General features: G+C 54.5%; 1 protein-coding gene across 9 annotated transcripts in view; it reads left to right on the top strand.

The window, feature by feature from the left end:
* The window catches only part of CTIF (cap binding complex dependent translation initiation factor), a 122,144-nt gene that overhangs the window by 94,677 nt on the left and 4,615 nt on the right, over positions 1-22,852 (top strand). For all 9 annotated transcript variants that reach the window (XM_084505013.1, XM_084505014.1, XM_084505009.1 and 6 more), the window contains 2 exons: positions 11,493-11,648; positions 22,132-22,185. In XM_084505013.1, coding sequence (XP_084361139.1) covers positions 11,493-11,648; positions 22,132-22,185 — 210 coding nt within the window. The remainder of the gene's footprint in view (positions 1-11,492; positions 11,649-22,131; positions 22,186-22,852) is intronic.

Genomic DNA, 22,852 nt, shown 5'->3' with positions numbered 1-22,852 from the left:
AGTGGGATCCTTGCTGTCCGTGTGTCGCACTGCACTGGGGGGCTTAGCCCTGTGCATTAAAATGTTGGAAAAAGCCCACAGGGAGAAATGTGAACATTTCTGTCACCCCTTATCCTGACCCCGGAGGGGTGTCAGGAGCCACAGGGTGGACCTGTGAGCAGTGTCCCCTTGCTTTTTTCTTCTAATGCCACTGAAACAGCCAGGAGCCGCTCAGGAGGCTGTTAGAGCAGCTGTGCTGGGGTGAGCCTGTGTCATTATTTGATCTTGGATTACGCTGGTATTCAGCAACAAGGGAAGCAGGCAAAGAAGAAACGCAACAACATAATGAAAATCAATATTTATTGTAAGCTAAGGTAACTCCACGTTGCTTTTCTTACTGCCCTGGACACAACAGATGGGTTTGGCTGAGTGATATAAAACAGAAAGAGCAGAGCCAAAGCAGGGTCCAGCAGCGATGGCCAGAAGCAGCAGGACGTTACCCCAAAGGAGAGGAGGACAGCAGCCCCCCGGGCTGGGGGGGACCCTTCCAACGTGCCCTCTTGTCACAGCACCACCACAATCCCCGCCAGCAGGCCCAGGGAGCTGAGCTATGCTGCAGCACCGTGGGCAGTAATGAACGGATTGGCATTCAGCTCTCCGTGGCTGGAGTGCAGGATAAATAATACATCTCGTTCCTCCAGAGAGTCCCTAAGTGCTTCAGAAGAACCTGTAACCAGCCCCACTGTGCTCGGTGCACGGGGAGGGAGCGCAGCGTCTGCCTTGGAGAGCTGCAAAGGCACCGAATGCAAGGAGCGAGCAGGCTGTGTGGTAACTGCTTTCACGTGCAGCAGCACAGGGGAATTAATCTAAAGGGGGTCGCTCCACCCAAAACTGCACCTGGTGGGGCAAAAGGTCACGCATCAGTACAAATCAAAAGCACGGCGTTAGGTGAAATTAAATAATTTAACTTTTTGTTTCTGAGAGCGAAGCATTTTGGCTTCCTCCAGACACAGTTTCTTTTTGCAACCCAAATGATCGGATCCATTCACACTGATTTATGAAATGCTTTTGGTCAGCCCCAAACCAGCATTTTTTTGTGGCACATTTGGGCTTGATGGCCCTGGCAGGAGACAGACACACGTACAGAGCACACAGAAGACTTGTCACAGCTGTGAAACAGGGGGGTTGGCTGCATCAGGGAAAATCTAACATCGCCCAGCTCCGGTCCTGGCCTCTCCATCATCAGGCAGATGTTTCCCAACAGCCATTTCTAGATAATTTCCCCTTAATTAAAAAACTCCGATAAAACGCTTGCTCTGGAGCTGGATTTCTGTCTCTGCAGCACCTTTCAGACTAATCCGATCCCCGGACCGAAGGAATTACTCCGCCGGGGTGTGATAAATCGGGATCACCGTGCCCCAAAGCTGATCCCCCCGCCCGGGGCCGAAACACTCACCCCCCAGATGGCACCAGCAGATGCTCCTGTTTTCTGGGGCTGAGCAGACTTGTTTGTGCCTCTTCTAGGAGCAAAACACTCATGAATTTCAGCATCTCAGCCCCTGAACGCAGGCTGGAGCATCTCCCTTTGGCATTGCCAAACAAATTGTCTTTTTAACCTGCCTCCTCTTATATTTTCAGCTGCTGACAAACACCCGCGTGGAGGGGTGCTCGCGCCGGTTGCGCCCAGGGGCTGCACATGTTCGCAGCTTATCTCATGGCACTGGTTTTGATCCCAAAACAGATGCCAGCGTCGTGGCTCAGGAATGCTGTCGTGTCATCCCCTCCCTGCAGACAGCTCTGCTAAAGAGCATCTCCCCAGGCAGCATGTGCTGTTGCAGAGCACGGCTGCAGCTGGAAATGGAGCAGCTCCATGTGCAAAAGCCACGCAGCAGCTTTCCTGGCCTGAAACGAGGGGAATGGGGCCGGGAGAACCCTGCTTTGAATTCTGCCATCTCTCTCCGTGTTTTGGTCCCCGATTTCAGCTTTGCTGTTGAAGCTGGATGCTGGGAACCTGGGATGCTGGAGGGAAGGTGGCCATGGGGCAGGCTGATCAGCCTTGGGGAGATGCTGCTGGCCCTAAGCTCAGTGCTGGGTTGTGAATTTCTCCTCACTGAGTTTAGTTTTTGGGGTTCAGTCTGAGACACCTGCAGGCACTCGCCAGGAAACCATCAGCTGCAGCAGACCGGTGCAAAGCAGCACCAGTTGCCTTTGCGCTTTCCTCTTGGGGGCAGTTGCCCCCTTTTCCTCCTCCTTTCCACCCAAACCGTAGCTGCAAACTCACTCCATTTCTCCAGGGCCACAAACTAACCGTGGTTCCTTTCTGCACGGGTCCCTTGATGTACCCACTCTGGTACAAGGACTGATCTGGGGCTGCACCAGCTGCTGGGGTGGACGCAGCTGAACTGGGGACCTTGGAGGGACAGGGGCATGAAAAACGTCTCGGTGGATACGTGCACGGTTTCTTTGCCCCCCCTACAAAATCCCTGGGCGATTAATAAATGGCGAGGCAGCCTCCTGCGAGGGATTTTTGCTTGTCATAGTTTCAGTGGCTGGCTCCTGCTGGCCGCAGCGCCTTTTTCTGCAGCGGGGAGGTGTTGAGCAACATGCCACAGACCCTCCGCGTGTAACATAAGTTGGAGTATTCCTCTGTTCAAATCTCCGTGCTCTTTATAGCCGAGATGTGTCTGCATCTGAGCTATGCATAGCGAAGTATATTATTAGAGAGGACATCACTGGGGCTGTAATTGTACACTGCTCCCCGTAGCAACCGTGGCCAGCAACACATCAAACAGAAGGCTGATACCTTCTTAAAAAAAAAAAAAAAAAAGAAGAAGAAGAAGAAGAAATGAAAAGGCACATCCCTGCTCAGAGCCCAGCGCAGCCCCTTGCAGGGCTCACACATGCACCCAGAGGCAAAGCCTGGTGTGTCCTCGTTTTTGGAGATGCCGTGGTGCCAGGGGCTGGGACTATTTCCATTGCATGCCCTACTGCATGCCCTGTTACATGCCTAATTGCATACCCAACTGCATACCTAATTAAATACCCAGTTGCATACCTAATTACGTACCCAGTTACATACCCAGTGGCATGCCCTGTGTGTTACAGACCCTGTTGCATCCTCTTGTAAATTCCCTCTTGTACACCCACACAGGGCTTCTTCCATGCTCATCAGCCTGGTGCTTGCTCAAACGCAGAAATTTGTTCGGAGAGACTCAAATGAGTCACCTTAGTGCAACCTCCTGATGCCCGAAAAATGACATTTCCGTGGTTCGGTGCCCTGCTTCCCTCGGGTTTTAAAAGCTTGACTCAGAGCCTGTGGGTTTTGGCGTGGTCACACCTGTGTTCTGGTGGGCTGGGATGGATTTGAGACATTCAGGGTGGATGTTTCTGGAGGGGTTTAGCCAGGAAGGTGGCAAAGCTCATAAACCTGTTGCTGGCAGCCCAGGCAGAAGATAGATGAGTAAAATTTAGCTTGAATGCTTTCTCGGGATAGAAATGTTGAGGCATTAGGTGTGGACAACTGACTGACTGTTGATGGTTGGACTTGGTGACCTGGATGGTCTTTTCCAACCTAGACGATTCTAATTCTAATTACCTTGATTGCCTTTCCCAACCTACCTGATTCTAATTACCACTTACCTTGCTGAGCACAAGGATTTGGGAGGAGCGAGCTGAAATCCCTCCTCTCCTGCAGGCTCCCTGTTTATCTGAGCCAATATGCACGGTTCGTGCTGAAAGGCACTGGCATTTTCATTTAATTTCGGCACTGATCTTGGCAGCACTGTCCTGGTGTTGTGCACGGCGGTGGGACCCTGCTAGATGCAAAGCCCTGTAGCCAGAGCTTGGCAGGTGGGATTTGTTTAATTTATGCCCAGGGAATTCGAAGGCAATTCTAAATTAGTGCACACATATACATATAGTACGTGTGTGTGTGTGTGTGCAAGCTGTGCAGGCAGTCCCAGCGGGATCAGCATCAGCCCCGCTTTCCCCAGGGATTAAAAATCAGGCTGTGTGCTTCCAACCTTCCCATTTCCGAGCAGAACCAGCTGGGAGGAGCAGGGTGGCAGGGGCAGGATGCTCCCTGGCACCCCGGAGGGACCAAGGGCAGGGTCCAGCCCCCAGCGCAGGGCTGCAGCGCGGAGCAGAGGCTGCGCCGGGCTCTAGGTGGAGACTGCGGGCTGTGCTGCCTGCCTGCAGCCTGCCTGCAGCCCCGGACACCTCCCGGCAGCTGCTGCCCTCCGGGAGAGCCCCCAGGCTGCTCCCAGCATTGCTGGGGGGTGAGGATGCCCAGGACCCCCCAGCCTGGGTGCTCCAAGCCGGCAGCATTGGCTCTGCACCCCCAGGACGGAGGCTTGGGGTGAGCACCCCACCAGGCACTGCTCTACGTGGGGAGCACCCTGCAGCCCCCCCAGCTGCCCTGCTGTCCCCCCAGAAGCACTGTAGGACAAGCTGACAGCCCTGCAAACCTGTAGCACAGCAGCACCAGTGATATTTTGCCTTAAACATTTGTGGCACAGGGAATTTCCTGGGGTTGTCTTTCCGCTCCAGCAGCAGCGACCGTGGGACCAGGCGTGCAGGTGAGGGATGAGATGTGGTAGAGGTGTCCCAGGCTGTGTCCCACGCCCTGGCCAGCAAGTGAGGCCTGACACCAGTGCAAAACGCAGCAGTCGGGTGTGAGGACACAGGAAAGCAGGGGACATTTGGATGATGCCACCCCGCCGTGACACATCCTGCTGCGTCCCGTGCTGCCCCCATCCTCAGCACCCAAAACCCAGTGTGCTCAGCCTTGCTTCCTCTTCCCTTCCCGGTGATAAATTGCTCCACTTTTCCTTCTTATTTTTTTATCAGACTTGCTCTGCACATTATTTCGTTAACAGGGGGTGGGAGGAGCGTGCACGGCGATATCGCCTCCGGTCCCGGAGCACCAGGAAGTGAAACTGGATGCAGAGCACAAAGCCGAGCTGGTAGGGGAATGGTGCCGGGCTGGGGAGACAAAACCTCTGCTCCTGCCTGGCTCCTAGGGGTGAGGTGTGCTGCCACACGTCTCTCCAGCATCCCGGCCCCTGATGTCTGCTCTCGTATGGAGAGGCTCCACCAGGACGCTGCAGAATGTGCCGTGGCAATCACGAGCCTGTCCGTAAAGACAGAAGGTTTGGAGGCACCCAGGGGTTTGCAGTTCATGTTTTCTGCAGCTTTTCAGCCCGGCTCTTTCCGTAAGCTCAGCTTTTCCCACGCGGACAGGCAGCTTGCAGCACGTGTAGGGTATGTACAGCTTCAGGGGGCCAGCAGAGCAGATCCTTTTACATCCTTTTTAAAAAAAAAATGTTAGCCAAAACAACATTTCCTATAGCAGCAGCTCTCTGGCTTCAAAGCACTTGTAAACATTACCCCCTAAGAAAGATTTTCTGCGATTTTTTTTGTGTAAACAGAGCTGGACGGCGGCGCTTTTTAGCAGGCTGGTACTTCAGCTCAGGAGCCCCGAGCAGCCTTGCCAGCAGGACCCAGTGCTGGTGCCACGGGTCCGTGCCCGTGCCCTTGGCCGTGGCAGCGAGAGACGGGTGAGAAGCGGGTGGCCGAGGAGATAAGGGGTGCTTGGACCTGGCGCGTGTGCTCAGCGACGTCCTTGTGCTGGGCCAGAGCCACCTCCTCCCTGCAGACTAAACAGTTGCAGTGTTTTCTCCCATGACCAAAAGAATTTAGAAAAGGGTCCCGGCATGAAACTTTACACGAACCCCGGGTGCCTCGAATATCTCCGGCCGGGAGCCTGTTAACCCCGTCCCCTCCGCTTCCCCCCTCGCCCTGCGGTTCAGGCTCTGGGCAGGCAGAGGGAAAATCCCAAAACCCCATCCTCAGACCAAGCTATCTGGCTGCCTGTGGGCTCCCAAGCCTTTCTGCAATTTTTTTTAACTTTTATGACCAAATTTTGTGTTGTCTGGGGAGAACGGGGCTGTTTGGAGACCCCAGACCCTCATACCTGCTGAGGTTTTTGGGGTTGTGAGCAGGGGCACAAACCACCCGAGCTTTAGGGTTTGCTGGACGTGATGCAGGCTGCTCATGGCATCGTGCTCACGGCTTCGTGCCACCAGGTCAGCTTGGGCTTTGGGTGCACCCATGAGGCAGAAAGCCCTAAAAAGCCTCAAAACAGCAGCGTGGCAGGGTGGCACTGGCGGTGCTCGTGGCTCTCTTTGCAGGCTTGGCCCGTCCCCATAGACTCCTCGGCACCTCTGCGTTATCAAGGGGCCACGTCGCACGCGTGGAGCTTAAAATAAGGATGCAGCCTGCTGGCAAGCTCCAGCTGGACCCAAAAAACAAAACAAAAAAACACCCGAATGGGTGTTTTTTCAGGCACAGAAATGGCCCCTGAGCAGATGCCAGGGATGGTGCTGGGGCTCCAACCTCACCCCGGCACGGAGGAGGGCTGGAGGAGTCCCATCAAACCATCCAGAACAGCAATTCAAAGCAGTCCCTCTATGCCTGCTGGGCAGAATTATGTCCATTTTTTTTCCATGGAGCAGTAGGGACTGAAACCCATGGCAAGGCTCTTCCGAAATATCCCAGGGGCATCTCCGTGGGGTGTCCTGCAGGGTCAGGCCAAACGGGTGCCCCGGCTGCTCTGATGACAGCCCATCGAGGCAATTAATTTGTGTGTCTCAGCATCACCGAGACCTTCCTTTTGCAGATGAGCTGTCCCAGCCGGGTGCAGGCTCGTGGGACAAGCAGGGCTTCCAGCAGCAGTGACGAACTGCTGGGTAGGCAGGCGACAGAGAAAATTAAGTAAGGAGGAAGACAGCTCTGGTGTTGGCCAACACCCTCTGGTGAAGCAATCGTGCCCCCACCTCTCCTCTCTATCTATCTCCGTGGTGTCTGTGCTCTTGGCGTTATCCCACCTGGAAACTGGCTGCAGAAAGGCTCCTGCAGTAGCGAGGCATGAGGATGATGCCTCGTGGCCGAAATGGGATGCTGTGCCATTCAAATCCAGCCCTGGGACACGGCGTCTGTGTCTCAGTGCTGGTCCTTATCCCTCCACGAGAGGAAAGGAGAAGGTAGGGGATGTATTTGGGCAGCCTCCAGAGGTTCATTAGGGGAGATTCTTACACCAGGACAGCTGCTGAATGCTGTTTGCTCTTCCTCATGGCCAGACAGGGCTGCTTCACCCCCCAAAGCATCCACCCAGACGGTGCTCCAGGATCTCCAGCAACTACCAGATCAACAGCAATGCCTCTCTGTTTGCAGAGCCATTATTAGGCTCCCCCTCGGGTGCTGTAAAACTTGACCAAATTAATAATTAACCGAGGAGCTGCGAGCCTCGCTGAGGCCACCGTGAGACACCCACACCAGGCAGGTGGTCCCGGGTTTGGGACCTGAAGGAGGGGTGGCGGAGGGACAGGGGGCACGGGTTTCCATGACCCCTCAGCCCCTCGTTTTGGGGTGCCGGCGTTGTTTGGGCAATGCAGATGGGAAGCACCCCCTGCTGCTGTTGGCTGCAGTCTGTGATTATCTGGAGAGGTACCCCAAAAACCTGAGGAATTTAAAATTCCTGGATGTTGCTGGTGCTGGGAGCTCGCCGGGCATCTCCCAGCAAACCTTCAGCAGAGCCGGGAGTTTTCCAGCCTTCATTTTGCCTTCCTGCCCAGTTCCATGCAGGAGAAATAACCAACATTAGGACTGTCCTCCAGTTCAGAAGAAGCCAGGTCCACGCTGAAGGCCCCCGGTTTCATTTTCTGCCCTTGCCAAAGCTGCCCGAGAAGAGGTGGGTGCCTGCTCGATCCAGCTCGAGGAAACGCCGCGATGAAAGCCCGTGGGAGTGAAATGCCTGATGGCTGGGTGAAGCCCAGACCTTTGCAAGGCTGGGTACAGAGTGTCATCTGTAATTTGAAGGGTTTATCTGCTTTAAATGTCAATAGCGCCTTTGTTGGAGCAATAATAATTGCTACAATTTGCATGTCTCAGTCACACGCCCCAGAGCGCTCTGCAGAGGAAGATGAGTAAATTGTTCCCGCTCGCCAGCCGAGAAATCAGGGTGCAGAGGGGATGGGAGCCCACGCAGGACTCGAAATAAATCTCAGCCTCCTGCGCTGCTATTGCCAGGCCCTGCCCTCTGCTCGGGAGCTGTGAGCTCTGCTTTTCTTTTTCTCCTTCTTGTCTTTCATCAAGCCGGGCTCTGTTCCCCCAAAACCAAAGCTCTGCTCTGGAGCCCGACCCAAGCCGGGACCAAAGTGGAAAAATTACTTGAAGTGCAAGAATTATTTAAATTGCATCCCTCTCCAGGAGGGAGCAGACATCTTTGGGAGCCCCTGGGACCTGTTTTATTCATCTCAGGCCCTTTCCACGCATCCCTTTAAGGCTCCAACCTTTCGTAGCACGCTGCCAGCCACACCAAGCACTTAGCACAGCCTCTCTCGGCGTTTTATGTAGCGCCGATCGCCGATACCCAAGCATTATGAATTTCTTTTTGTATATATTTCGTTCCTGACTCAGTATTTCCTGCCTCCCTGACAATGACTGAGTAAACAGCGGAGCTGCCAGAGGAAGAGCCCTGTGTTTACAGAGCAACAAGCCCGAATGTGTGGGTCTTTTTTTCCATCAGAAGGTGGTGATGCTTAAATTTAACTCTCATTTTTATCCCCTGGTAAACTTTTGCCCTCCAGCTCGCTGCTGACACAGCCAGCCGTGCGTCGGTGTGCTCAGCTCTGGGGCAGAGTTATTTGGGACTCACCTTTTAAAAAAAGTGTGGCAAAACCCCTCCTGGGGATGGGTTTTGGCTGCAGCTGTCGGTGCTGGAGCAAGGGCTCAGGTCCGGTGGCCAAAATGCAGCGCTGCCCCTCGTCCTGCCTGGGAGAGGAGCACAGGAGGGGTTTTTCTCCTCTCCTCGGGTCTTTAGGAGATGCCATGCCTGGGCTGAGAGGTCAATAGCATTGCATGAGGTGCATCCAGATGAGGAGAGGGCTTTGATTTGGGTTCAGGAGCGGAGAGCCCCACGCCACAGCATTCTCTGCATCCCTTGGTGGCAGGGGCTCAGCAGGAGCTTCAGCTCCAGGACCCCTTGCTTGTTTCCTAATGGAAAACATTTCCTTCCTCGCACGGTTTCCTAATGATCTCTTCCCCCAAACCAGGAGGAGAAGCGAGGCCAACCCTGCTACCTGGTATAAATGCATTTTATTTTAAACGATGGGCGCTGGAGGAAGGTCACCCAGTAAATGCACCCAGCTTATCTACGGGCCGGGGCACCCCCAAATTAGCAGTGCAGTTTGTGTTTAAAAATACAGCCAAACTGATGAAAGATAATTTGCTTACTGCACTGACTTCACCACCTAAGCATGGGGCAGGCCAATCCACAGGTTATTTTTGTATAACTCCAGGAGGCATTTCCAGAGCAAATAAAGTTGGCGGGGCAGAGCAGTGGCTCTGCCGCCTGGGTTCGGCCCCTCTCTGAGGGGTTTTGTGGTGCAGAGGTCTGTGGGGTGGCCGTGGCAGCATGGGGCGTGGGTTTTGTCCCTGCTTGTGCAGCCCCGTGGCTCTTCCCTTCTCCCACTGCCTTGGTCCAGCTCATCTCTTTCGGTGGCTAGCTCCTGGGGGACCTGGCAGAATTGCTCTCCATGCCCATGGAGAGTCCAGCTGCCGTGGAAATTTGGCTCCTGGGGAGCCCAACTCTTGCCTGCAGACAGGCATGGTCCAAAACACCAAATCCCTACCCCTGCCAAGGTGCTTTCCCTGCTTCTAGGGGAGATGGAGGGACTGGCACGTATATGGGAGGTTTTTTCCTCACCTGAAGCCCGGTGTGGTTATCCCGAGCAGCTAGGAACTCCCTCGGCACAGCCAGGGGGCACGGGATGCTCTTGTTGGCTTTTTTAATTGCTCGGTAATCAGGATGCCATTTCTCTTTTTTATTTTTTTTTATTATTATTATTATTTTTTGGCCATTAAATGTCAAGTGAATACTCCAGAATGAGCAATTCAGTAACCCTGGGGTGACAACCTGAGCTGGCAAACCTCTCCCCTCCACCGCCAGCCTGGGACCAGCTGAGTAACGAAAGGAAAAGCTGTGCAAGCTCCCCCGGAGAGCCTGAGGAGACCCGGCAGTGTTTGGCTGCAGTCGATTTCAGTCGCAGACACAGTTGGGCAACTGCCTTACAGAAATGGGTGTAGAGAGGAATTAGTCATCGCCGTTTGGTTAATAAGTGGCTCGGGTGTTTTACAAGTCTTTTTCCTGCATATGCAAATATTATTTCATTTTTTTTTTTTTTGGTTCCTTTTGTAGTGAAACATATAAATAGCTCCTTCCTTGGATCTTCTATGCATAGAGTGGTGTCATGAAAATAAGCATCGCGCGTTTGCCTGGCGTTGGTTGGCTTGCCCGTGCTTCAAAAGGAACGGCTGCCCCGTGCTGTCCGGGCCATCAGAGCAGTCTTTGGTGTGGTGGCTTTTATATCCCTGCAGAGTGCAGCTGCAGGTTGGAGCAGCAAAGCCTTTGTCTCGGGCAGCAGGGATAAACCGAGATGGAAAAGATACAGGGTAATTTATTTAGGGGATGGATTTCAGACGTTGTGCAAGCCGCGCTGGGAGCGCGGGCTGCTGAGAGCGAGCTTGTCCTGCTCTCTGACTTTCCCCTGCTTGGTGCCTACTGGTTTTGAACACCAAGGAAGGGTCACTGTGGAGACAGACAAGCGAGCTGATGTGGGACGTCTTGCAGAAGGCTTCACAGCATCGCTCAGAGCCTGGGGAAGACCTCTGGGCTCTGAGCACTGCGCACACCCCAGTGCCATCCCACATGGTGGTGGTGCTGCCCTCTGGAAAGCTTTTTATTTGCTTTCCTCTGTTCCTCCTCACTCGTTGCCACAGGCTCCCAACACACACATACCCCTCTTGACGTCCTGCTTTTGGGCAAACCCTTTTTCCCCTCCCTGGCTGGAGGACTGGTGGGGGAGGCAGCTGCCTCCCTGCTCGTTCGCTCCCGGTGTTGCTCCATAAATCACGTCATCCTCCTAATCCTTGGTCATGGCAACCATCAGCTCGGGAGCAGGGTGACCTTTTACTATCAGCTCTGTGCTCCCCTGATCTTCTGCTGGGCGGGCAGGCACGGCTGTGAGACCCCGGGGAGCAGGCAGGGCGTTGGGAAGCCCCCGGCCCGACACCAGCTCGGAGCTACCCCTGCTGGAGATGCTGGACCACCAAGCCACCCAGGCACTGCGTGTGAGCCACTTGTGGTCATTTTCATCCCATTTTGGTTGTGCACAGGGCAAAGAGTCCCCAGGCCCGTGCAAGGTGGCAGTCACAGCAGAGGCTGGCGTGGTTTTTACGGTACCTGCTCCTGGTGGCGTGGCCGTGTTGAAATTCCAGCCACTCCGCGGGCGTTGAGCAATCCCCCGGCTCTTACTACAGAGTCAGCCTGTCTGTCTTCCTCCCCCCAACCCTGAGTTTCAATTTCCTCCTAATTCTGCCTCCAGACGGCCGTGGCCTCTCCCCCGGCGGCGCGGTTGTGCTGATGCAGCCCGTTGTCTCTGTCCCTCTTGCAGAAGGATTTCACCATGCGGGAGGAGCTGCAGCAGCGGGACGTGGAGCGCTGGCTGGGGTTCATCACCTTCCTCTGCGAGGTCTTCGGCACCATGAGGAGCAGCACCGGAGAGCCCTTCCGAGTCCTCGTCTGCCCCATTTATACCTGCCTCAGGGAGGTAATGCCTTCGGGGTTTTCTCCTTCTCCCCCTTCGGGACAAGCTGTTGAGCTGCAGTGCCCATGACCTGTAGATATGTGTGATTCCCAGATGTTTGCTTTACCCACATGAACACTTCTTGCCCCAAAAGTGCTGGTGCCTGCAGGGACACTTGGCTTTTCCTGCCCGGTGTGATTCTGCTAAAGAAAAGCAGGTGCTCCAGCACATGCAGGATCCCTTTGTCAAAGGGTTTGCAAAGCCCAAGAGTTGGGATTGCAAACCCAACGTGGAGTTTGGCAAATCCTACCACTGCAAATCCCCACTGAAGGAGCTAAGAAAGCTTCTTAAAAGCAGGTGAAGCCAACTGAATAGATGATACGGACTGAGGGGAGGAAAGAGAGAGGGAATAAAGACATAGGAGACCACATAATGCAGCATAAACCCAGCCTGCCATCGGGGCTGGGGACATTTCAGGGATGGATAAGGTGAGCGTGGTCCAGGTTGGGAGCAAAAACCTCACAGGGGACAAACGGGAAAGGAAACCCAAAGCTGACATTCAGAAGAGCAGGAGAGGACTTTCCTCCATGCTGTTTCCAAGGTGGTTTTGTCTCCTGCTGCTGCCTGCAGAGGACTTCCTTAGGCAGAAGTCTGTCTCATCGCCCGGGGTTGGAGCTGCGAGTCTCAAATTGTCAGTAGCACTTCTGTCGGGCCATAAATAACTCGCTGCAAAATAAGTTCCCTGCTGGACCTTGGGCAAGGAAAGGAGAGGGAGAGGGGAAAAAATTGCCAGTAATGACTTTCTGCATGCACGGAAAGTTTTCTCTGAATGCAAACACACTGTAAACATCTTGCCTGCGCAGCGACGCTGTGGGCAGAGCTCACAGACAGTGACTGTAGCAGTGAGAAAGCGCCCGGGCACCGTGGCGAGGCACACACGTCCAGCCGAGGAGGTGGGAGAGGGGTGCTAAGAATAGTGGAACTTCCCCAAAATCTCTGCCCACAGCAGCGTGTGTCACCTCATCGGGAAGATCCTGGCGTCTGGCAGAGCCCCCGTTCCTCCCTGCTTCCCATCACAGCCGTGACACGGCCCAGCCCTGATTCTGCCAGGATTTTCCCCAATTCCTGTCTGCCCTCGCCGTGCTGTCACGGGCCTTCCCGTTGTCTGGCCACTACGTGGGGGCACGGTGGTGATCTAAAGACATGCCGAAGGACACAAATTTCACATATTGGGGATACTTCCTGCTGCAGAACAGCTCCATAAAAAGCTTTTATTGGTGATACCAAGAGGCAGTGCATAAACTGTGCATAAAAAAGTCCCAAGACCCTGACTCTCGCCATTCCCCGTTTGATGGCTCAGGGCTGGCTTTTTGTGCCAACACTGCTCTTTTTTTTTTGCCATTTCAACTAATTATATCACAAGAGGCCAGCCAGAATGGGACCCAGAGGTGCTCTGAGGTGGCTGCCAGCACAACCCCGCTTGTCCTGAGCCCATCCCGTGAGGTCCTGCAGCAGGGACAGGCTCCTTGCTGTGGGTTGGTGCTCTCCTGTGCTGGTGCACCACATCAGCTGGTGCCTTTGGAGCTCAGCAGGCGCTGGGGACACACGTCCCTTGGTGGGTTTCATGAAGCTGGGCTGGGCTGGTCCTTGTGGCCCGGCCACTTCGGGGCAGGCCGCTAGCCATGGAAATCCCTCCATTGCCTCAGGACGGGTTTGTGAGGTTCAGCAGCACTCTTGGTGGCTTTTTCCCCTTCCTGCTCATCAGCACACACGTGCCCATGTCCAATCTCAGCCCCTCGCCCCGATTCCTTCCTCCTTGGTGGCTCCCTCTGTGCTGCAGCAGCTGCACTTAGCGCTCCCTGCCTCCATCCACCCATCCTCTGAGGATAAATCATTATCAGGGGCGAGATAACATCTCTGCTTCTGCCTGTCCTTTCAGCTCTTCTTGCTTTTTAGTTTCTCTCTTTTTTTTTTTTTTCCCTTTTCCTTTATAGCTTTGGCAGTTTGAGCCAAAGGTCAGCAAGGGAGTGAGCAAGAGGAAGGGGAAAGTTGCCTGATGGCTGCGGCAGGAATGCCTCTTCCCTTTGCCCTGCAAACCTTCCTCTCACCATCTCCTTTCCTTTCCCCCCCAGTAAAAGCTTATTAACACCGTGTCCAAGGTAGGGACAGGGCATCCCATGAGCTGAACCCCCAGGAACCAAAAATGTTTCAATTTCACCACTGGGAGGTTTGGGGGCAAGAGGAGTGCGGGCAGAGAGGAAGGTGTGTTCACAGCGGGGGCAAAATTGGGATTTGAGGCAAAGACGGCTTGCCAGGAAAAGTAAGAAGAGGATGCAAAGAGTTCAAATGGTTTGAAGTGGTTTGAGAGAGCCCGGTGAGCTCGTGTGGTGCTTTGGATCGACAGTGTGTGGGGTTAAAGCTGGAGAAGGGGCACGGGTCGCCCGAGCCCAGCCCAAAGGCTGGCAGCGCAGGCAGCTGGGGAGTGCGGAAAGGAGAGCCCTTTTTGGGGTGAGAACCAGAGGATATTGCAGCCATCAAGTCTGGGGAGCTCGTGCAAAGAATAATGAGGCGTCGAGGTTAAAGATAAATAAGAGAAAGAGCTTTCCTCCTGTCCATCCCTCTGTGCCCAGGGGAACCAGGAGCGAGCTGGAGGAGGGAATTGTTCCCGGGGAAGGGCTCTCCCCGGGGCCAGGCTGTGCTGCCCGGGCTCTCCTAACGCAGGAGCAGTGCTGACATCCTCCAGGACCACATTCTGCCTTGGGTCCATCATCTGCCTCAGTGAAAACATTTTTAGCATTTTTAGAAATTGTCCTGACTCCCACACTTGGTGGCCTCACCAAGAGGGATGTCCCACCGCGGTCTCCCCGCTCCGGCCTCAGTTTAATTCCCAAAACCACGCCAAACTCGTCCCTGTTAGCTTTGAGCTGAGATAATAAGCGATGCCATTTGTCATCTGCTGTTCGCTGGGTCTGGTCCTTCACCCTGCTGCCCACCAGCGTGTGCTCTGCCAGCAGGAGCAGCTCCCAGCCAAGGTGCTCGGTGCCGAGTGCCGCTTTGGATGCATTTTGTTGATTTTTACCACACCATCCAGCAGACTGGCCTGGCATTACACCCAGCAGTTGGAGCGAGAAGGTGGAAGAACTGCCTTGCAGGACCCCGAGAGGTGCCAGGCAGCGATGGTGCCGGGCTTCCTGGAGGCACCTTGCCAAATGGGGTGACCTGCAGAGGTGGCAGGAGTGCTGCTCGCCTCCTCCGTCACCGGTAAGGATGATAACGGGGCAGGTGCCAGGATAAACCCCGTGGCACTCCTCGTCACTGGCCTCCAGGTGGAGTTGGGATGTAACCCAGTGACTACAGCCCTCCGAGCCCAAACACTCAGCCAGTCTTTAACTTACCTGGCTGTCCAGCCTTGATGTCCTAGCTCGGATATGGGAATCTGTGGGAGGCAGAGCCAAAGCCCTCGCTAAAATCGAGGCAACAGACATCCGTGCTCTTCCCCTGTCCATAAATCCAGAAGGTGAGCAAGGTGATGAGGTGCATCCATGCCAGTCTCCTTCTTCTCCCTCACGTGCCCAGAAATACGCTTGAAGATGACTTGCTCCATGTTGTTTCCAGGGCCTGAGGTGGGTCTGGTGGGCCCGTAATTCCCACAAGTGAAGATCTGCCTTTCTCCCATTGCATCTTCCCGGTCGCGGACCTGCAGGGGTGACAGGGAGCAGCCCTGCTCCGGCACCATCCCGCTCCCGGCACCCTTGGGTGCATCAGATGGGGCTGCCGGGGCAGGTCCAGAGCAGATCCCAGGAAGCAGCTCATCACAGGCTCATTAAATCACAGAACTAACGAGTGCAGGAGGCTGCGGCTGCAGGACCAGCCCGTGGAGATCCCCCCATCCAGGGGCACTTACAGCTGGAAGGGCTCCATGGCTTGTGTCACCACGAGCATCCCTGCTGATGGGGGGCCCGTGGGCACCCAGCTGCCCCCTGGCAGTCCCTATTGCCCACCCCGAGGGTCAGAAGAGGGTCTGGGCACGGTGAATCAGCAGGGAGCAGAGCAGGCAGGACAGTTTCTCCTCTGCAGGAGCATCTCCTGCCTGCAGCCTGGCTGGCAGAGGCGGCCCCGTTTCAGCATGGTTTGAAATCCTGGCACGGTCCCATCGCTTCCCTGCCTTGGTACGCGCTGCTAACTGAAAGCCTCGGGGTGGTGGTGCAGGGAGGATAAATACTCCCTGTCTAATTGCCTTTCCCCCACGTCTGAGTCTGCGGTGCAGCATGCAGACTGGTATCCACTCCCCTCCCTTCTCTCAGTGCCTGTTATCTCCTGGGGCCATACTGTGTAATTTAGAAAAATATTCTAACACGGTAATTAACGTCTGAACTTCAAGAGGGCACTGCCTTTTCACTGTCTCCTTCAGAGGAAGAGAGAGGAAAAACCTTCCTGGCTGCAGCCAGACGAGCTGGAGGGTGGTGCTGTTTGGAAAAGAAAATTGTATCTTTTAACGTGGAGGGTTGTTTTTTTTTTTTATTTTAATCGCTCTCACTTTTTAAAAAGCACCAAGCTTTCGAGTCAAAAGAGGGTCTTTGACAGTGTAATAAGATGCTAGGATGTTGAGATTTTGCTCCCAGTCAGGGATCGAGACAGGATTTGCCTCTTTATCGTACAGGCGAAGGCACCGAGAACGCCAGATCCTGACCCCGTGCCACCCTGCTGCCCAGGTAGCTCCACAGGGCCTGACCAGAGAAAATAACAACAAAATAAATCCTGGTGGAGGAGGAACTGGGGGTGGGGAGAAAGGAGGAAAGCAATGTTCAGTCATTACCCCTAAAAAGCTGTGACAGTCGTTGAGCTGAGACACCTCGCCTGACCTTGTCCCCACACAGTGCCCGCCCTGCTGTCCCCTCGGACCATGAGAACAAACACCTTTTAGGCATGATGAAAATTGATTTTTTTTCCAGTTTGTGCTTCCCCACTTTGGCCAGGGACAGACCATAACATTTGAGGTAGGCACTTGTGAAACATCTCACCTCGAGGGCAGGTGCGAAGGGACGGGGACACCAAACCAACAAGGTCTTTGCGATGTGTTGGAGCCCTACTGCTCGGCTTAGTGTTTTGAGCACAGAAACGTGTTTTCTTAGAAAGCTACAGGACTTGTTTGGCCCTCGATGGTGAGCACGAAAACCGCAGTGGCATAGTTTAAATAGGGGAGGGCTCTCGTGCCAGAGATACAATTTCCAAGGAGAGAATGCGCTCCCATGCACAGAGCCCGGGCTTTGCGCTCCTCCATGTAGCCTTCCATCACAGTTACTCTGACTTGCAGAGGTTCGGAGCATCTTTGCCTGCAGAGCTGCATTTAGGGCAGAGCTGAGGCCACGGAGGATGGCCGGGACCACCAGCATCCCCTCGCCCCGCAGTGGAGGTGTGGAAGCATCCCCACTTCTCGGGGACCCACGGAGAGGGCAGAGGAAGCCGTTGCGTCGGGGAAGAAACGGAGCGAGATACCATCTCGCCGGATGGTCCCTCCTCCTCGCGTGGCTTTGTTTCTGTCTTTCACCCTCCGTACCCGGCATTGTTAGCTCCCGAGGCCCCTCCAGCTGGATGTAAACACAACTATTTGCGTCTGCCGCCGTGCGCCCTCAGAAGAGCCAGGAAAGCGCAGAGCGTCCGGCGGGCAAGGGTGGAGCCCTCTGCAATCAAGCGCGATGGTCTCGCCGCTTTTTCTTTCCACGTTTTGTGTTTCCCCGGACCCTTGGGATGAGATCACATCCTCTGCTCCCAGGGTTATTATGTCTTCAGACAGGCAGGATGAAGCCGGCCGTCTGGGTGGCTCGGTGTCCCCGCAGACGGGGTGGCTCTGTCCCCGCGCACCCCGGGGTCCCCCTCACGCAGCCCCGGTGGTCCCACGGGTCAGGGCCCCCACCTCCAGCCTGGGTGCCTAATGGGAGCCACCGGACTGGCCTGGCTGGCTTGGTGAGTGACCAGGTTTTCTTCGTCATTGTCTCCAGTAATTGCCTTTTAATGGTTTCCATCTTCGTAGGAATCCCTTCTGCTGTTCCAGATCCGGGGAGCGAGAGTCATGTTTCATGGTTTCCCTTGTCTGCAGTGGAAAGGAGTAGGAGGAGTTTCCCACGGCTGGGTACAGGGTTTTGTTCCTCTGGCCTTAATTCAATTTGCTGTTAAGTATCTCTTGTTTGAGTTCCTCAGGAGCCCGACAAGGAGGATAACCAGCATTTTGGTTTACTTGATGCAATAAACAAACTAATCTCTGCTTACCATCCTCCCGGGGAGTTCTGGTTGGGTAATAGGAGAACACAAGTCTCCTCCTTGGCTGAAAGCAGCACACCCCTGTAAGGCAAGTAGGTGCCACCAAGCCAATTCCTTCAAAATGTCCCAAATGCATTAGGGAAAAGCCTCGCATGGACACGGCAGCTGTGCCAGCACCAGCAGATCCAGCCCAGAGCTCCTCATGGGGCCAGCAGTGCCCTGTGCTGGTGGCCTCATCCTAACAGAGCAAGTGTGAATTGCCATCAGCATCTTCTCTAGGGGGCTGAGACCAGGCTGTCCCTGTCAGGAATCTGGGAAGAGGGACCTCTAGGTGAGACACAAGGGTTGGTGGCACCTTGTGCATCTTCAGGGGGCTTGAAACCTTATGAGCAGAAGGCCATACGGGGACAAAGACCATTTCCAGTGGGACAGCTCAAAGCTGGATGGCAAAGAGAAGGGTCTCATGAGACAGGCTGCTGCATCCCCCCAGCTCCATAGGGCAAAGGTTCCCCAAATACATTTCAGCTTTGGGCAACCTCAGCATCAAATGGCTCAGCAGAGCAGATGCTGCTTGTGGCAGTGGCCTCCAAAAGGTCTTCTGTTTCCAAGTTCTCACTCGGTTTTTCACCAGATTCTGGACTCCCCTGATGTGCCTAGCTCAGGACATGCCCTGCATGGCATTTGGTGCCCCGTAAATTGGCACAGGCACAGTTTGTTGGGAGGTGCAGGGTCAGCCCGGCTGACGCCGATGCCCAGGATCAGGGAACTGATACTTGTGATGGGAGCAGATTGTAGAAATCCTGCAACTGGCCTTGCTGGGAGGTTGTTTTCTAATTACTCATCCCCCACACCCTCGTTTGTGCTCTGCATTTTCCCCAGTCTTGGCTGTTTTCACCGCCCCGTGCCTAGTGGCAATCAGAAAGCTGGAGAGCTGTGACAATCTCCTTTGCACGTGGTGCGTGGCTCTCCGTGCGAAGCAGCAGAGCAGGCACATGGCTCTTATCGCAGGCATCTTCCTTAAAGCCTTGCGACAGGAGGTCGATAAGGGGCCCCTGGAAAAGCAGCAAATTGCTGTTGATGTCCTTCTGCGGAGAGCCCGGGAAGCGCAGCCCCTAATTTGCGGAGGCTTTTGCTGCCGGGAGGATCCATCCAGCAGGACGTGGGGCTTCCAGGAGGGGGCTGCCAGACCTGGACCCCTATCCCAGCGGTGCCGTGAGCCCCCCAGCAGCTGCTTTGGGCAGCTCTAATTAGCTCTGTGCCTCGCAGGAGGAATGGTGCTGTGGCCGTGGGGGGCTCTGTATGTGTTTGGCTGCTCCCACTGCCCTTCCCGGTGGGCAGAGCTGCAGAGCACGATCCAGCCCGAGTGGTTTGGCGATAAGCAGGGACTGCAGGGCAGGTTCTCCGTCCTGCTCGTGGCGTGGGAGTGCTGTGTAAGCACCTCAGCCTCCCTGCAGCTCCAGCTGGCTCTGGAGAAAGTGGTATATGCTGTATATACCACGGTATATGCGGCTGGGGAGCGTGGCTGGCTCCTGGTGGTCTGCACCAGCTGCTTGCGAGCCCCTTGCCGTTCAGAGGGAGCCGACCAGTTCTCTGTGGTGAAGCCCAGCTGAAATTTTAGGGCCTCTCTGCCCCCTCGAGCACTGCTGTGTACCCATCCCATGGGACATCCCCTTGCAAGGACTCACTTCCCTCAGCAGAGGAAGGAATTGGGGGATGAACGCCCTGCGCCCCGTGCCATCCCCGTCCCCCTGCTACCCCCTGCACTCCCAGGAACAGCCCCTCAGGTTTATTTTCACCAAGACATTTAGCACCCATCGCCCAGCGGGACGCAGAAATTCGGGAGCAGGAGCCCTCCCTCCGCAGAGACGCCTGCAAAGCTGTTCGTCCGGCACCAGCAACAAAAGTGAGAAGCCTTTCGCAACCGAGGCTGGGTATTATATGACCGGCCGGGCAGATTCTGGCATGCAGCCTCTGCTGTTAGGAAATCGAGCAGACTCTTTGTCTGCTTTCCAGCAGGAACTGCTGCTTTCGCTCGCCCGATACGGGGAACCGGCTGGAGAGCAAAGGGAAGCTTTCTCGCAGCCAGCCCGAGCCTCGGGGGGATGATTACAGGCTGAGCAGCACTCACCTGCTCCTTCCCCAGCTCCCTCGCCCGTGCTGGGCAGCCAGGGCTGAAGATTTGTTAGCTCAGAGGTTGGACTAGGTGATCGTGGAGGTCCCTTCCAACCTAGGTGATTGTGTGATGCTTTGGAAGATGTGGGAACCTGCTGGAGAGAGACCTGGTGGGGCACGGATGCATCCCCGCAGCAGGGAGGAGCGGCTATAGACACTTAAATAAATAATAATTCCGGTGTGGGAGCGCTAAGTTAATAGGTATAGCCTGTTAGCATCAAGGTATTTTGAGTAAATATAAATCAGATTACGATTGTAGGGTTTGGAGCATGCAAAAGCCACGACCGCAGGGCCGTGGTGTCCCTGGTGGCTGAGGAGTGCCCGTCCTGGCACAGCCCTGATGGCATGACCTGGCTGTCCCAGGGACATCCCGGCAGGACAGGGAGTGACATCTCCTTTTGTCCATGGGTAAATAAGGCAAGTTTCCCCTTTAGCCAAATCTCTGCGCATCAAACAGTCTTTGACTCACCCACACGACCACTTTTTGAAGCAGGCAAGAGCGTCCCAGCCCCGTGGCTGGGAAGCTGGGGCAAGGAAAGCCCAAAGTGAAGCTGCAGCTTCCCCTGGCCACATCCCACCAGGGCAGAGCAGGGTCACCCGAGGAGAACACCGCAGAGGAAGGACAGGAATCAGGACACAATGGGACCTTCCTAATTGCCTCAGCAGTTAGAAAATCATCCCCCGATTTACAGACTGAGTCTGTCTGCGTGAAGCCATGGGAGGAGAGCATCAGTTTCTGCAGCCCTCTTCCTGTTAGCTTGCTCTACCTCCACGTTTCTGGCTGTGATTTTCATGCTATTTGCCTCACTAACAACTACCAAACAGGACAGATGAGTGTGTGTTAACTTGCAGCCCTGCTCCATTCCACGCTCACAAGCCAGTCTCCATTAAGTACCCCAGGAACATGTTTTTGGGTTACCGCCTGTTTATATTTCTCCCTGGTAGAAATATATATATTTTTTGTTGGGTTTAAAGTAATCTCATGTTTTGTTTTGTTTTGTTTTGTTTTGTTTTTACAAAGAATCTGTGAGCTGTTTGTGAGAACTTATCTCAGAGCGTGCGGCTGGGGCTTAGCTAACATTTCCCAAACAACTCAGCAGGACGATAAACTTGGGGAAACTGCTGCCTGTATTTGGAGCCCTGGCTGGACTTTTGGCTAATGTGAGACAAAACCGACGGGCCCCCATGCTCGGGCAGGTGCCGTAACCATCGGCTTCAAAGCAAACAAACCTCTGCCTGCGGGAAGCAGAAGAGAGCAAAGACAAAACTTTATTGAGACCCGTGTGAATTCCCCGAATTACCTCTTTTTCTCCTAGCTTTTTCCAGCGGTTGTGGGCCTGTAAACAAACCGGAGTTTATTTGTAAAGGAAGGGAAAAGAGGAAAAAATGAGTGGGAAGGAGAGACGGCTACGACTGAGCAGCAGAGCTGCGGCGTTAACCAAGGAGTGTGACTTGGGAGCAAACCCGGTTACACTGAGCTGTTTGTGCATGGGCAGCTGTGCTCAGTCCAGCCACTTTTCCCAAGTTTGCCCCCCCCCGATGAATTTCATACACTAGTGAAGTCGGTTTTCCCGATTTTTCTCCATTTTCTCCATGTTCAGTGCGTGCCACCACCTGTGGTTTATCAGGCACCTCGCGGCAGCGTGTTGCTCACAGCGCCCCGGCTCCCTGCTGAGAATCTGCTTGGGAAACAACCCAAACAACCCTGCTTTATCTCTGTGGTTTGAGCAGAAAGCCTGAAACGGCCTCTTCATCTGCACAACAAAGTCAGAAAGCAAAGATGACAATAAAGAAGCGTGTGCTAGCAAAAATATGTGCGGTTTTGCTCCATTTTCGCTCATGGCCCCTTGTTTTGTGGGGTCGGACAGGCTGAGCTCCTGCACTACGGCCATCCGAGGGCTGTGTTTCCTGGCCACGTATGTGGAACGAGTGCATTTTGCCATTGCCTGCTGAGGGAATTAAAAAAAAGCATTGTTAAACTAATGGAAATGTATCCTGAAAGTTGTTCATCTACAGGATCCAGAGGGAGGGGGAGGCCGCATGTTTCCACTCACCCCCTCTCTCCTCTCTCTTGCAGTTGTTGCAATCTCAGGACGTGAAGGAGGACGCCGTGCTCTGCTGCTCCATGGAGGTAGGGAAGCTCTGATGCCCTCCTCGTTGCTCTGCCCCTTCTGTCCTTGGCTTTGCACGTCCCCAAACCCAGAGCCACGTCACCCAGCTGCATTTCACCCAAATCCAGAAGACAGCACCACGGGATAAGAGAGGAGGCTCTGTCACTGTGCTTCCAATGTGTGCAAATGGATGCAACCAAATTTGCTCACTGGGGTCCCACCACAAAACTAATTCCTGTCATCCCTATTTCTTTGAGTCTCTTCCAGATCCCTTCAGATCTCACACTGTGGTATTTTTAAGCGCAAAAACACCTGTATTGGAGCAAATCCTATCACACTGCCTTTGCTCGTGCAGTGGCTCCCGCAGAGAGGCTCGGTGTGCTCAGAAAGCTTTGCAGAGGAACGATGGCACAAATATAGCAGGAGTGGAATTGCAAAGTTTTCATTAGCTTTGCTTTTTGGAAGTGATTGGCCTGTGGGGACTGGTGCTTGCCTTGCAGAGAGAGGCTGAAGTAGGCTGCAAAATTGCAGCTGGATGGTTGAAATTCAGCAAAGCAGCAGGCAGCTGAAGAGGAGAGTTTACATTTTTAAGGTCAGGGCTTCAGAGAGCTCTCCGATAAATCCCTGATGCCCCACGAGCCTCGGGTGATGGAGGCCTCGTGCTCTCTGCTCTGAGGTGGGGCTTTC

This window comes from Aythya ferina (genome assembly GCF_964211825.1).
Source record: "Aythya ferina genome assembly, chromosome: Z".
Classification (NCBI taxonomy): Eukaryota; Metazoa; Chordata; class Aves; order Anseriformes; family Anatidae; genus Aythya; species Aythya ferina.
This window is presented reverse-complemented; position numbering and strand designations above follow the sequence as displayed.